At 44.9% G+C, this 14915-nt stretch overlaps 1 protein-coding gene across 6 annotated transcripts in view; it reads left to right on the forward strand.

Annotated features, from left to right (window-relative positions):
- LOC310691129 (interferon-induced very large GTPase 1-like) overlaps positions 1-14676 on the forward strand; it is a 28184-nt gene extending 13508 nt beyond the window's left edge. For 5 of the 6 annotated variants that reach the window (XM_083470719.1, XM_083470722.1, XM_083470724.1 and 2 more), the window contains 5 exons: positions 5127-5422; positions 7033-7098; positions 7931-8002; positions 8397-8468; positions 9484-14676. In XM_083470719.1, coding sequence (XP_083326845.1) covers positions 5127-5422; positions 7033-7098; positions 7931-8002; positions 8397-8468; positions 9484-14192 — 5215 coding nt within the window. In that variant the 3' untranslated portion in view covers positions 14193-14676. The remainder of the gene's footprint in view (positions 1-5126; positions 5423-7032; positions 7099-7930; positions 8003-8396; positions 8469-9483) is intronic. The other variant, XM_083470720.1, reaches the window with a different exon arrangement.
- The last annotated feature ends 239 nt before the right edge of the window (positions 14677-14915 follow it).

Here is a 14915-nt window from a genome sequence, read left to right on the forward strand (position 1 = left end):
TGCCCCTACGCGCACCCAGGTCTCCGTCACACAAGCCAGGTCGACCCCCTGCGAGATAAAGAAATCTCGCAGGGTGGCGGTTTTATTGCCTATAGACCTGGCATTGCACAGCACCAGTGACGGAGGTGAGTAATCCTTGCTCACCCTACCCTCGTCCCTCGGGATGGGGCGCAGATTGGAAAGGGTACGAGCGTATCCATATCTCGATCCCCTTCGCCTGTAACATCTGCCCCCACCGCCATACCTCCCTCGCCTCTCCACGGTAGCAATCCCAGGCCTCATAGTGGCCTCCATTGATGGCAATTAATATTATTCTTTCGCAGCCTAAACCAATAAGACCTTAAAACAATAAAAACAAAAAACAAAAACAACCCAGAAAACAATAAAACAATACAAACAAAAACTGCAAAAATTACAAATTCATCAAAATCTAACAAATTCCCCAGCCCACCCAAACATCCATCCCACCCCCATATATAAAATCGAAAGGGAAATATTAAAAAACAAAAACAAAACAAAACATGTTAAAAAGAGCTCTGCACTCCTCCGGGTCCTCCTGGGCAGTAGCAGCATCAATGGCAACAACCATCCTTGTGAGGCCCCACCCTGGGCCAGATAGTAAGTGGCAGGAGCAGTCCTTGTGAGGCCTGTCAGGCCCTCCCTAGGCCAGGTGGTAAGTGGCAAGAAGGAGCAGGGCCCTCAGGCACTCACGCAGGAGAGTCTTCCTGGGCAGCAGAGCAGTCCTTGTGAGGCCTGTCAGGCCCTCCCTAGGCCAGGTGGTAAGTGGCAAGAAGGAGCAGGGCCCTCAGGCACTCACGCAGGAAAGTCTTCCTGGGCAGCAGAGCAGTCCTTGTGAGGCCTGTCAGGCCCTCCCTAGGCCAGGTGGTAAGTGGCAAGAAGGAGCAGGGCACTCACGCAGGAGAGTCTTCCTGGGCAGCAGAGCAGTCCTTGTGAGGCCCCAGGCCCCGCCCCAAGCCAGATGGTAAGTGGCAAGAGCAGGGCCCTCAGGCACTCACCACAGGGAAGTCTTCCTGGGCAGCAGAGCAGTCCTTATAACCCAGAATACAGTGCAGGAAACGTCATGAATACATTATGGGAAGGTCATGTTTCGTGAATTACATCATGAATACATTTGAAACGTCATGAATAGATTATGGAAGGGGTGGGATTACATTCATTACCATTTCGGATGAGGGAGGGGGAATATGCGGAGGAAGAAATATACATAGATAAACATTTATTGAGTACCGGTGGTGGCAAGACAATGGGTCAGAGATATGCATCGTCTGCCACCTAATATTGCCTAGAGGAAGGATTTGGCGAAACGATCTGACAGGATTAGGAAGTTCCTGCGTACGTGATCCGCCGCTTCGGGGATTATGGAAGTAGGGACAGCATCATGGAGTCCAGGGGGAACTGAGTTGAATGACACCGAGAGCAAGAAAATCGGAACTACGGCTGATTTTATATCAATTTCCAAAGATTTCTATTATCTCTAACCCATTCCGTACTGTAGGGAGAAAGCAGAGGCAAGGTGGATACATTGTAACAAGGTTTTGACAAGCGGATACAGAATGGATACATTGTAACTGGATTTTGACAGTTTTACGAGGTTCCTGGTTTCGGATCCATTGTTCTCACCGTGGGGGGCCGTCAGCAGCTTGTCAGGGGTGAAATGAGGCGTGCAGGAGCTCCCTGAGCTAGCTCCTGCAGGGCGAATGCATGGATGTGATTGGCTAAAGCGCGGCCATAGGAATAAGCGGAGAAGAGAAACACTCGGTCTACTCGTTCTAAGTATGGAGCGCAGATAGGCATAGGAAAAGATAGGGAATATATGTATATTCAAGCTTATTTCGCTCGGAAAAGGGTCTGGGAAAAGTGTGGTGCTTGTGCAACGGTGAAGGGGGCTTGAGGGTGGGTGTGCGGTGGCACCCTCGAGGTCATCGCCTCGGACAGTCAAGAAGAAGGGGGGAAATAGGCACCCCCCCCGGTCCGTATCACCATCAAAACCAACTTTTCCATCACAGCTGCAACTGGATTTTTATGGACTGTGCCAATCCTGAATGTATTGGATTTGTGACCATTATGCTCATTTGCCTTCAGTAGCAGTAAAGCTCTGCTGGATGAAGTACAATTGCCTCTGGTCTATTTTTTGGGAACTCTGCTGTACGTGTTTAGATTTCTCTCCCCCTTCCATGAGTGACAGTCAGTACCCAGCCCAACATTCTTAAGAACATAGACTATTAACTTAAAAATGGATTAGATGGTTTAATATGTAGTAGTGTTGACTTCCATGGCAACACTAGGGCTCTCCCAGTTTGTTTTGGGCCCCACTCATCAAGCAGGCCACACGCTGGATCTGATCTTTGGGGCTGGCATAGATGTGATCATGCTCCCCGCTGTGAAAGTGCCATGGTCTGATCACTACGCTTTAAAAGCCAAGATTGACTTCCCGCTCCTCACCAGCTTGGGTGGCGAACCTATTTGGGCTCATCCGCGAAAACTGATGGATCCTGATAGATTCCGACAAGCCTTGCGGAACCCTGCTCCTCCTGGCGACTCATTAGATGACCTTGTTGAGGACTGGAATAACCGGCTCTTGGCAGCCATTGATGAGATCGCGCCTAAGCGCCCTCTGCGACCCCGTCGAAACCGGGCCCCTTGGTTTACTGAGGAGCTCTGGAAAATGAAGCGGGATCTCAGACGGCTAGAGCGAGTATGGCGACGGACTCGTGACGGAGCCTCAAGAACATCTTATAGGACGCTTATGAAAGCCTATGAGATGGCTATGAAAGCTGCTAAGAAATCTTACTTTGCAGCTTCCATTGCATCCGCTAGCTCTCGCCCGGCACAACTTTTTAGAATAATTAGGTCAATAACATCCTTAGGAGGACAACCAAATTTAAGCACAAATTCGACCCACAGCTGTGAGGCATTCGCGAGCTTTTTTGCGGAGAAAGTCCTGTTGCTCCGCCGTGACCTCCCTGCCAATTTAGATACAGTGACTGAACTGGAGACCCCTCGACTGACTTCAGGTCCAGTGTTGGACCATTTTGATCGGATACTCCCTACTGATGTGGATAGATTCCTCCAAGTTGGTAGGCCCACCACCTGCCTCCTTGATCCGTGCCCGTCTTGGCTGATTAGGGAGTGTCCAGATGTTGCGCGGACCCCCCTGGTTGAAATTATCAATTTGTCCCTTGACACGGGGACATTCCCAGGGGAACTGAAGGAAGCAGTGGTGCGTCCACTCTTAAAGAAAACTTCATTAGATCCCTTAGACCTATCCAATTACCGCCCAGTTTCAAATCTTCCATACCTGGGTAAGGTAATTGAGAGAGCGGTTGCTGAACAGCTTGGTAGGTTTCTGGGGGAAACATCGGCATTAGATCCATTTCAGTCCGGTTTCCGTCCTGGTTTTGGGACGGAGACGGCTCTGGTTGCCCTAACAGATGATATCCGTAGACAACTGGATCGAGGCGGGTCAGGACTGCTGATCCTTTTAGATTTGTCAGCAGCCTTTGACATGGTTGATCATGATCTTCTGGACCATCGCCTTGCAGACGTGGGGATACAGGGCATAGCCCGTAACTGGTTGTGCTCCTTTATCTCTGGTCAGGGACAGAGGGTGGCACTAGGGAGGGAAATGTCATCACGCCACTCCTTGATGTGTGGAGTGCCGCAGGGCGCAATTCTCTCCCCAATGCTTTTTAACATCTTTATGCGCCCCCTTGCCCAGATTATCCGGAGCTTTGGGCTGGGCTGTCATCAATATGCTGATGACACTCAGCTCTATCTGCTGATGGATGGCCACACCAACTCGGCCCCTTACACACTGACCAGATGCTTGGAAGCTGTGACTGGATGGTTTCGTGGGAGCCGATTGAAACTAAATCCTTCGAAGACAGAGGTCCTATGGCTAGGTCGGGATAGCATGGGGATGAGGGACCAACTCCCTTCTCTTGCGGGGGCCCAATTAGTGCCATTGCCTTCCGTTAAGAGTTTAGGTGTAATCCTTGACGCCTCCCTTTCCATGGAGGCGCAAGTCACAGCAACAGCCAAGGCGACATTTTTCCACCTTCGCCGCATCAAGCAGTTGGTCCCTTACCTTTCCCGCCCCGACCTGGCCACAGTGATCCATGCGACAGTCATCTCCAGGCTTGACTACTGTAATTCGCTCTACGCGGGGCTGCCCTTGAAGCTGTCCCAGAAACTCCAGCGGGTACAGAATGCTGCAGCGAGGCTCCTCACGGGGTCTCTGCCATGGGAGCATATTCATCCAGTGCTTTTCAAGCTGCACTGGCTCCCGGTGGAGTATAGGGTCAGATTTAAGGTGCTGCTTTTGACCTTTAAAGCCCTTCACGGCCTAGGACCCTCGTACCTACGGGACCGCCTCGCCTGGTATGCCCCACGGAGAGCCTCAAGGTCCATAAATAACAACACCCTAGTGGTCCCAGGCCCTAAGGAAGTTAGATTGGCTTCAACCAGAGCCAGGGCCTTTTCAGCACTGGCCCCAACTTGGTGGAACGCTCTGTCTCATGAGACCAGGGCCCTGCAGGATCTGATTTCTTTCCGCAGGGCCTGTAAGACAGAGTTGTTCCGCCTGGCCTTTGGATTGGAGCCAATTTGATTCCCTCCCCCCCCTTTTTCTTTTCTTTTCCTTCTCCTGCAATGAGGCTTCATTTTAATATTTTAATGTTCCATTATTTTAATGTTGTATTTTATTTTTGTTTTTAAGTTGTAATCACTCATCTTGTTTTTATTATTGCTTGTAAGCCGCTCTGAGCCCGGCCTTGGCTGGGGAGGGCGGGGTATAAATAAAAAATTGTTATTATTATTATTATTATTATTAGTAGATACCCATGATGATAACATCATTCCGAACCATGAGCGCAGATTCACTAGCAGCTAGGCAGACAGTTTGCCAGATCAGGCTGCAGTCCTCCCAATCCCACTTCCCTGTGAAGGAAGAGCCATTGAATGCAATAAGATTTCATTCTGTGCAGAGACTGTGAGCATTGGATTGTTCGTTAATCAGCATGCATGAGTGAAAAGAGTTATTTACTAGTTCTAATGTTTGTTTCCCTTTTTCCATTAATCAATAAAATACATTTTTTCTACCACAGATCAATGGATTCAGTGATGGTCTCTGGTGGTGAGATAATCCGCAAGGCGAGAAAACAATTAATTGAAATCCTCCAGAAGGACCTAGAACTTATTCTAGACGAGTTATTCTCCCAGTCCCTTATCACAGAGGAAGAATATGAGGCCTTAGACAAAACCGAGGAGGATTCCAAGAAGAAAATTCGGAAACTGCTGATAATGATACAGAAAATGGGAGAAATAGCCTGTGGCAAGTTCCTGGAATGTTTAGAAATTGCATGTCCAGGTTCAAATCAGGTTCTGCAAAATTCAATACGTGGTGAGTCTGAATAAAACTTTTTTTAAAAAAAATGTTTTATTACATTTATTATATAAATATTACGTACATTCCAAAAAAAAGAATAGTTACACAAATGCTACGAGTTCCTGAATGCCAAAATGCTACTAATAATAGGATGAAAAATACAAAAATTAAGAAAATGATACATATTGAAAAGAAAAAAAGAGAGAGAATTTTTTTTTAAGTCAAAAGGAAAATAGAAAAGGTTGACTTCCTTTGACCCACTATACAGTTTATATGATCTCATATATTTAGTTGTCTGTAATCATTTTGCATTAATGGAGATACTGTTTATTTACCTGTGGAATCTTTAGTCTAGATTAAGCCAGTTATAATTTTGGGAATCGACTTTCTTCATGTAATTTGCAAAGACATCCCATTCTCTCCTGATTTTATCACTTGGTTGGTTTCTTACCGTTTCTGTTAATTTTGCCAGTTCGAGGTATCCTCTTAATTTTAAAAACCATTCTTCTTTTTGAACAAAGCATTTTTCATCAGTTTCCTTTTCTGAGATCCTTAGGGAAGAGAGATGCCTTGCTGTGTGTTTTCCCAAATATGATCTATGAGATGGTGGAGCAGCACCTCTTAAGTACCGTATATACTCGAGTATAAGCCGACCCGCATATAAGCCGAGGCACCTAATTTTAGCACAAAAAACTGGGGGAAATGTATTGACTCGAGTATAAGCCAGTTCACCACACCACAAACCTGGTGGTGGTGGCAGCGGCGGAGGAATAACAAGCAGCCCAACAGGGCTACTTTCAGGCTGCTCGTTCCTCCGCCGCCACCAGCGGCAAAGGCGGAGAAGGAGGAAGGAGCAGCCCGAAAGGACCCCACTCAAGTATAAGCCGAGGGGGGCTTTTTCAGCATAAAAAATGTGCTGAAAAAATCAGCTTATACTAGAGTATATACGGTAATTCCTTTTTGCAATTCTTCAGTGGTTCAGTGAGCAAAGCACAAAGTATTCTCTCAACTTACCGGGAACTGTTATGTTCTGTAAAATCAGTGCTCATTGGTCTGTGTTTTGTTTTGGAGCAGGGTTACCCCTTTATTTCTTAAAAAAAACCTTTTTTGTTTCTCCCCAGGCAGAATAATTTCTCTGTCTTGTAACCCTGTTTGGGCTACCTAGCCTTTGCATTCACTAGTTGAGTTTGCTGTTAGACAGGAGAGATCATTCAGCAGGTGGAATCCCATGGATATTAGTAATCAGTAATGTCTTCATTTTACATTTTTGTTTTAACCACATGTCCCAAAGGCAGATGAACTGGGGGGGGGGGGGAGACTTTCTCACCACCCCAGCTCCAGCAGGGAAATTAGGAAACAGCCGTGGCTAGTGTATTCTTTAAAAGAGGTGGTAAGAAGAGACTTGGATTTTCTGTTTTACCTTATCAGGTCTCATATTTGCATGGACAGCTTATGCATTCAGACGGCCATTGTAGTTCTACATCCACATTCCCAGTTAATGGTATACCAACAAGTGGCTTGTTGTGGTTTGCTTTAGAATATTTGTCAGCATGGCTTTTTGGACCAGGAATCATAGAACTGTGCTGTTGGAAGGGAACTAATATAGCTTATATTTTTCTCCCTAGAGCGTTTGCCTCCAGAGGAGAAGAGCCCAAGAGTATTGGGAGAGAGAGAAGAAGCAGTTCCCAAAGGTATCTCCTTTCGTGATCGGGGGTGGTGGTGGTGGAAACATTTGGTTGTTACTGGTTTCTTCAAAATAGGTCCTGCTGATCCCCTGGTCTAATTCTTCTTTCTTGCTTAGCCTTTCCATTAGCAAGCCGGGCAGGATGGGGCAGACTGGGCTCTGCTGAAGGGAGGAAGATTCCTCCTACCTCTGATGAAGTTTGGATAACCGTCTCCAGACCATTCATTTAAAGTGTATGGCTCCCCCCAAAGTATCCTGGGAACTATAGTTTATTAAGGGTGATGGGAGGGGGTAAAATACAAATCCCAGGGTTCTCTGGGGGAAGCCATGGCTGCTAAAGCAGTATAGATAGGCTTTAAATGTATGCTATGGATGTGACTTTCAAATCTCCTTTCCCATCCAGACTTGTAGCAGAGTAGGAAGCTAGTTGATTGGATTCGTGAGAAGCACTTTAGTTAAGCAATCTTCCTGGTAAATCCCCTTTTGTTCCCTCTTAAATACAACAATAACACAACAGTCTTCTTTGAAAGTACAGTGGACGCTTGGGTTGTGAACATGATCCATGCGGGATGCACATCCGCAACCCGCAGTGTTCGCAACCTGCAGCGGCGCGTCTGCGCATGCACGGGTTGCGATTCGGCGCGTCTGCGCATGCGCGACCACCAAAACCCAGAAGTAACCCATTCCGGTACTTCCAAGTTTTGGCGGGTCCATAAGTGCACAACCTTGAAGCGTCTGTAACCCAAGGTATGACACTAATGATAAGGCTTACTCATTGTACAATAGCAAATGTTCAGAATGTTTACCTGATTTTGCTATTTCAACTTGTTTGTTTCTAGGTCGCTCAGTCGGTGAAGAGGAAGGTGAAATTCAGAAACACCAACAAGAAGAGAAGATGGATCTTGGAATAGGTAATCCCACCTAATCAATGGTGTAATGAAAGTGAGGGTTGCAGTTCAGGGATATTTTTTTCCAGAGCAGGAGCAATGATATGATCTGCTGGAGAAGTACATGGGTAGCTGAGGAGCTCCTGAAGTACAGAATTTACTAGTGTACCTTTGCTCCTCCTCACTGCTGCTGTGTGGTCTCATGTGCTGTTATGAATATTGGTCAAGCCTCCAGCAAGGTCTATCCTATTGTTGGTCCCTTAATAGGAACATGGCTTTTAAGTGGTGATTTTTATCCCAGAATGTAGCTTTTGTTGTTAAACCACTTTGAGATGTTTCACAGGAAATATATAAATAGGTTGCCACATTGGGGAAGGCAGGTTTAGATAGTTGTCCTAACGTGAATTTCTGTCTCTAGGTTGTCCAAGTCAAGAGAAAGAAGATGATGTTCAGGAAGAATCAGAGGAAGAGAATCAACATTCCACCACAGGTAATCCCTCCTAATCATCATCGCAGTGGAAAGTGAATGCAGGGTGTGTTGGAGAGTGAGTTTTGGAAGAGAGATCTTACGCTCTCGTAGCAGAATTAAGTAGAATGGTGATTGCTCCAACCACATTAAAACTGCATTATATTTACTTCTACCCTCAACCACCTTTAAACAAACATTCTCCCGCAAAAAATAGGCTAAAATAAATCACATACATTTAGCCATCCAGTGGGTGCCCAGGGAAGCAGAGGTGGCCAAGTCAGGCAGGCAGGGGCGGCCGCTGACTATACACCTCCAGCCTCGTGGGCGGGGAGAGGCCCGGGTTGCCCAGGTGGCACGCTTGCAGGTGGGCGAGGAGGCAGCGAGGGGGAGATGGGGCACACGGGAAGGCAGAGTCCTTAGTTTGGGGATGCCTGTCCTGTATGATGACCTGTCAGAAGAGAGATAGGGAAAATGTGTTCTTGTAAATTCTTCTCAATCTTTCAATACCATCTACCATAGTATCTTTCCAGAGTGGCTGTCCAAGCTAGGAGTGGGTTGCACTGCTTTGTGGTGATGTTAGGGGGTGCTCTTCAGCTCCATGGAACCATCAATGTGGAGTTCCTCGGGGTTCAATTTTATCTCCTTTGCTGTTTAGCATCTGCATGAAACCACCGAGTAGGACCATCCTGGAACAGTTCAGGACCATAATACCTCTCCCCATACAAAGCGACCGAGATCCTGCAATCATCCTCTTGTGCCTCCTCCATGAGAGATCTGGAGGGAGGCAACACGAGAACGGGCCTTTTCTGCTATGGCTCCCCGCTTGTGGAATTCTCTTCCTAGGGAGGCTTGCCTGGTGCCTTTGTTACATATCTTTAGGCTCCGGGCAAAAACATTTTTCTTCTCTCAGGCCTTTCACTGATTAAACAATCTATGGCCTTTTAAATGGGGGTGAGAGGGCAACTTTTTGTTTGTTATTATGGTATGTTGTTATGAATTTTAATATATTACTAAATACATTTCTCATTTTCTACAGAGAGAAGAAAAGCAGTTATGGATATTCTGTGCAAATTAAAGCTAGAAAAGCATAAAAGCAAAGCGCTCTCCCTCCAAGAAGTCCTGAAAATCAGATCGGGGAGCTTGAAGGAGTTCACACCTCAAACCCGGGAAGATTTGCCTTGGCATTTTCTGAGGAAGATATTGGCTCTGAATGTGACAGCCAGGAGCACCAGCTTCGAAGAAGTTGTTTCTGATGATCAAGTATTTAGAAGAAATGAGGGGATTGATAAGGACATTTTCTTGACTCTTGAAATGGGTGAGAGTCATTCTGTCAACCCCCTTGATGTCCTTTGTGCTGTTCTGCTTTGCTCTGACAGTTTCCTCCAACAGGAGATCTTCTTCAAAATGTCCATGTGTCAGTTTGCTCTGCCTTTGCTCCTCCCTCCCTTGGAGACTCCCAAATGCACCCTCATGCTCTGGGCCATGAGGGACATCGTGAAAATATGGAGGCCCCATTCCTTGGCTGAAAGCAGAGGCTTCAGGGAGGAGAGCCTGGTGTTGACATCCATGCCAACCATTTCCTTTGTGAGGATGGGGAGCTTGAGCTTCTCCAAGTCCAAACTGCTCAGTGAGTTCCTCAGCCCTGCCCAACAGCACCATGATTTCTTCTTCCACCGAGATATGGAGTGCGGAGACATCCCACGAGAAATTGCTGGTGGGCTTGTGGAGATTGCCTGGTATTTCCCAGGTGGGCAGAAAAGCTCAGATCTCTTTCCAGAGCCAATTGCAGTTGCAAATCTTCGTGGAGACATTGAATCACACTGGGTGCAGTTTAGCTTTTTAACACAGGTCTCCTCTGCCGTGTTCATATTTGCTGAAGCCATTGATGAAAGACAACATGACCTCTTGTCCTCGCTGAAGGGAACATCAACTCAGTTCTATTTCATCCTGGAACGTGACAGCAACAAATGCCACGAAGCTTTGGGTGTTTTAGATAAATTGGCTCCAATATTTAACCTCTGTAATTCAAACATACTAGTGCAATCTGCAAAGAGAAATAAGGCAGAGTTTGTGAGAAAGTTACGGTCAACTGTGAGAGGAATACTTAATTCTCAACCGATGTGTATGAGTGTACAAGGGATGTGTGCTGTGACATGTGAACTTTCGATTCAGGCAGATGTGGATGGCCAAGAATGTCAGAATGCCCTCCAATGTGCTGAAGGAATCACCGCAGACATAAAAGATGTAGCAAGGTACAAGCAAGAAATGCTGAGACTCCAGGGCGATCTCTGGAAAAACCTGGCCAAAGTGGAGAAAGAACTGTGCAGAATGAAAAGACAGGGGGACAAACCTTCAGAAAAATACAGGTCTGAACTGAAGGGCAAATGGCTGGAACTGCGTAAGCAGCAGAGTCAATGTGAACTCACCACTGGCTTGATGAAATTTGTTGATGCCATCAGTCATTTGAAGTCTGCAGAGAAGCACTACTTCCTGAAATGGATGAAGTTCAACCTGGATCATATTGCTAGAGAGAACCTTTCCAAGTTACGGGCTGAGTATAAAGAGAAATGCAAAACTTCAGGAGATGATGTCCAGAAGACTGCAGAAATTGACCGACTGATATCTTCCTCTTCCTTGGGAGTTGAGCACTTCATGCGTGAGCTGGGGCAGTTTTATGAGGCCGAATACTCCATGGTTATTGAGGGCAAAATAGCAAAACACAGAAGGCAGTTTGTTCATTTCCCAAGCATTGCAGCTGACCTAATGCTAGAAGGGTTTCCTCTTGAACTGATGGATGGAGATGCATCCAACATCCCCCTGCAGTGGATAACTGATGTTCTGACCGAGCTTCATAAGAAACTAAGAGGACGATCCAAAATTAAGGTGATAACCGTTCTGGGGGTGCAGAGCACTGGGAAATCGACCCTTCTGAACACCATGTTTGGCCTGCAGTTTGCTGTCAGCAGTGGGCGGTGCACACGAGGTGCCTTCATGACACTTCTTAACATCTCAGAGAATTTGGCTCAGGATCTTGGCTGTGACTTCGTCCTGGTGATAGACACAGAGGGCTTGAAAGCCCCTGAACTGGCCAAACTGGAAGACAGTTATCAGCATGACAATGAGTTGGCCACTCTAGTGATTGGGCTGAGCGACATCACCATCGTAAACATGGCCATGGAAAATGCTACCGAAATGAAGGACATCCTGCAAATTGTGACCCATGCCTTCCTCAGAATGGAAGAGATTGGGCAAAGTCCCAGCTGCCAGTTTGTTCATCAAAACGTCAGTGATGTTTCTGCATATGACCAAAACATGAGGGACAGGAAGCACCTTTTGGAACAGCTGAATGAAATGACCCAGGCTGCAGCAAAAATGGAAAATATTGGGAGGGATATCAAGTTCTCAGACATCATGGAATATAACCCAGAAACAAATAATTGGTACATCCCTGGTCTTTGGCATGGAGTCCCACCAATGGCCCCAGTCAACAGGGGGTATAGCGAAAAGGTCTTTGATTTAAAGAAGTGCCTTTTCAAATTCATAAGAGACCATGCACGTGACAGGCCTTCCAAGAATATTCTTGACTTCATTGAATGGGTGAAGAGCCTGTGGGATGCTGTAAAGCATGAGAACTTCATCTTTAGCTTCCAAAATAGTCTCATAGCTGAAGCATACAACAACCTCTCCATTAAATATTCTGAATGGGACAGGGATTTCCGCAGAGAGATGCACCTCTGGGTATCTGAGCAGGAAACTCTGATTCAGAATGTGTCACCTGATAAAATTGCTTTCAATAATTTGAAATGTGAACTTCAAAAGAAACTATCATGTGGAGAAGAGCAGATTTTGGAGAGTTTGAATAAATACTTCGGGAGCGAAGCAGCAAATCTGCATCTGGTAGAAAAGTACAAGGAAGATTTTGTCAGGAGTGCCAACAGCCTCAAGCGTGAACTTGAAAATTATTCTTCTAACAAACTGCGAGATGCCATTCAGATTAGAAAAGGTCTATACAAAATTGATGCTCTTCAAGCAGAATACAAGAAAGCAATTGAAGGAAAGGTTGACAGGCTGCTTGAAAAATGCAGAGGCAAAAAGCAGAAATTAAAAGAAAAAGAATTAGAAAGAGAGTTTAAAAAAATGTGGAGAGAAACACTGTTGGAAATACCACCCATTTCCTTAGAGAAACGTGACATATATGCAGAAGTTGAGTCATATCTGAGAAAGAATTCATACTCCCATTTGAAACTCTACACACAAAAATTAGCAGGAAAAAGAGGATTGTTAAGTTACAGAATACACACTTTTGAAATTAAAAATGACCATGTACAATCATCACTTTGGAAACGTTTATTTCATTTTAATTCTCAAATAGAGTATATGCATATAATAAAAGATTTTGCTAACTCTTTGTTGTGCAAATGCACATCATATATTGATGAAAAGCTCAATTCTAAAGGAGATTATGATGAAACCTACTGCATTGACCTTTTGTGTATGATCAGTGAGACGCTTCAACAACCTGATGTTCAAAATCTTCATACAACCCCTGGCTTTGAAGTGGACCTTAAGCTCCACATCCTGGGAGAAGCAGCTCATGCATTTCAAAGGAGACATGAAGAATTTGTTAAGGAAAATGATCCTCACATGCGCCTGGAAAAACTGAAACCCCACTATTTTGCAATTTTCAGAGATCTTTATCAGGAAAAAGATGCCCATCACATCCAAGCTAAAGATTTCTGTGAAATGTGTCTCCATCCTGCTATAGTGAATTATGTCAACAATAGACTTGGGGTGGAAATAGTGGACAACTTTCACAACAGTGAGCAGTCTATTGACTTTGGCTCTCGGAGTTTTTTCCAGTTTTCTATCCTGAAGGATCTGTTAAATGAATGGGATTTTGACCAATATGTTGAATACATCACAACCTATGAAAAGTTTGTCAAGAGTTGGATACTGAAAAAAATGGTGGATTACTATACAGAAAATGAGGATCTGAAGAATCTGGAGGAAAACGTTTTCTCTGCAATACTAGACAGAATTAGAAAAACATTGAACAAGCTGAGGCATCAAGGTGCTGAGACAATCTCAGAATTTGTGGAGGATTTTTCCCAAGAAATGCAGAAGGAGTTAGTCATTCCTAAGGATAGCTTAGTGGGGACACACATGAAACAGGCATTTGATCCTGGCCACTTTTTTGCTTTTGTTGAAAGCTTCCTTCCTAATTTGCAAGAACAAATATTAAGCAGATTTAGAGACTTGGATATTGAATCCAAACTCTCTGAACTGCCTGTGAAGCCCCAAGACGAAATCTTCAAGCAAATGTTTGGCTGTGGGAAGCAGTGTCCCTTCTGCTACACCCCCTGTGAAGCTGGAGGGAGCGCTCATCAGGAGCATTTTGCAACAATCCATCGACCTCAAGGATTTGGAAGATTCAGATATATAGATTCAGAAAAGCTGATATGTTCTCTGTGCTCCACCAGTGTGTCCACCAATCAAGTGTTCCGAAATCAGGACACAAATTATGAATGGCATCCATACAAAGAGTACCGTACGTATTATCCAGACTGGCGTATCCAACCTGATCCCAGTATCAAAGCTTCTGATTACTGGAAGTACATTTTCAAAATGTTCAATGATGACTTTGCCAGACAGTACAATGCTAAACCAGCTGATCTGCCAGAGGACTGGGGAAATATAACCAAAGAAGAGGCACTGCAGGCCTTAGAAGATAGATACAAATTGTAACCAACACCACCATCAGAATGCTTTTCTTAAAGACCTGGAAACAAAAGTGGTTTCAAACAAGTTTTTGCATTCACAGATTGCATCTAATTTTATTAAATGTATGCCATTTTTGTATGAAAATCTCAGATGTTATGTACAGCCGCCAAACATAATGTGACTCTGTGCATAATATGACAAGGTTGCATGTTGAAATTAGCAAAACAATGATGTGTTTTCATTTTTCAGATTATGGTAAAAGTGTAAACGCCTTGCGCTAAAGTAGTCCTAGTCAGTAGCCATACGCATTCCTAGTTGTCTATAACCGCTTAATTATATGATATATACCTTTTGGGGCAGTGAGAGACTTTTTTACTCTATAGCATTCAGGTATGTGATTGTACCCATGATTATTTGCTGCCCCCATATTTTGTAATTTACAGCCTAAAGCAGCACATATATTCTTTGTCTTTCTTTTCCAAGTGTAATAAACCAATCTTTCACTCTTTCCTGGTGTGACAAACTCTTTATTGGGTATGAGGGTTGAAGGTATTAATGCATTTTAATGAGTGCACACCCTGACTCTGTGCCAAAAGTTACATTCCTATTTTAGGTCCATGCTGGACAAACATGTGGGTTCAGACATGCACATTGTAACACACATCTGTGGGCAACTTTTAGGGCAACCTTTTTGCTGAAATGGTGCACAGCAATTGTTTAGACCTGGGGTTTGCAAACTGTGGTTGG

This window comes from Podarcis liolepis, assembly GCF_965112155.1.
Source record: "Podarcis liolepis genome assembly, chromosome: 13".
Taxonomy (NCBI): Eukaryota; Metazoa; Chordata; class Lepidosauria; order Squamata; family Lacertidae; genus Podarcis; species Podarcis liolepis.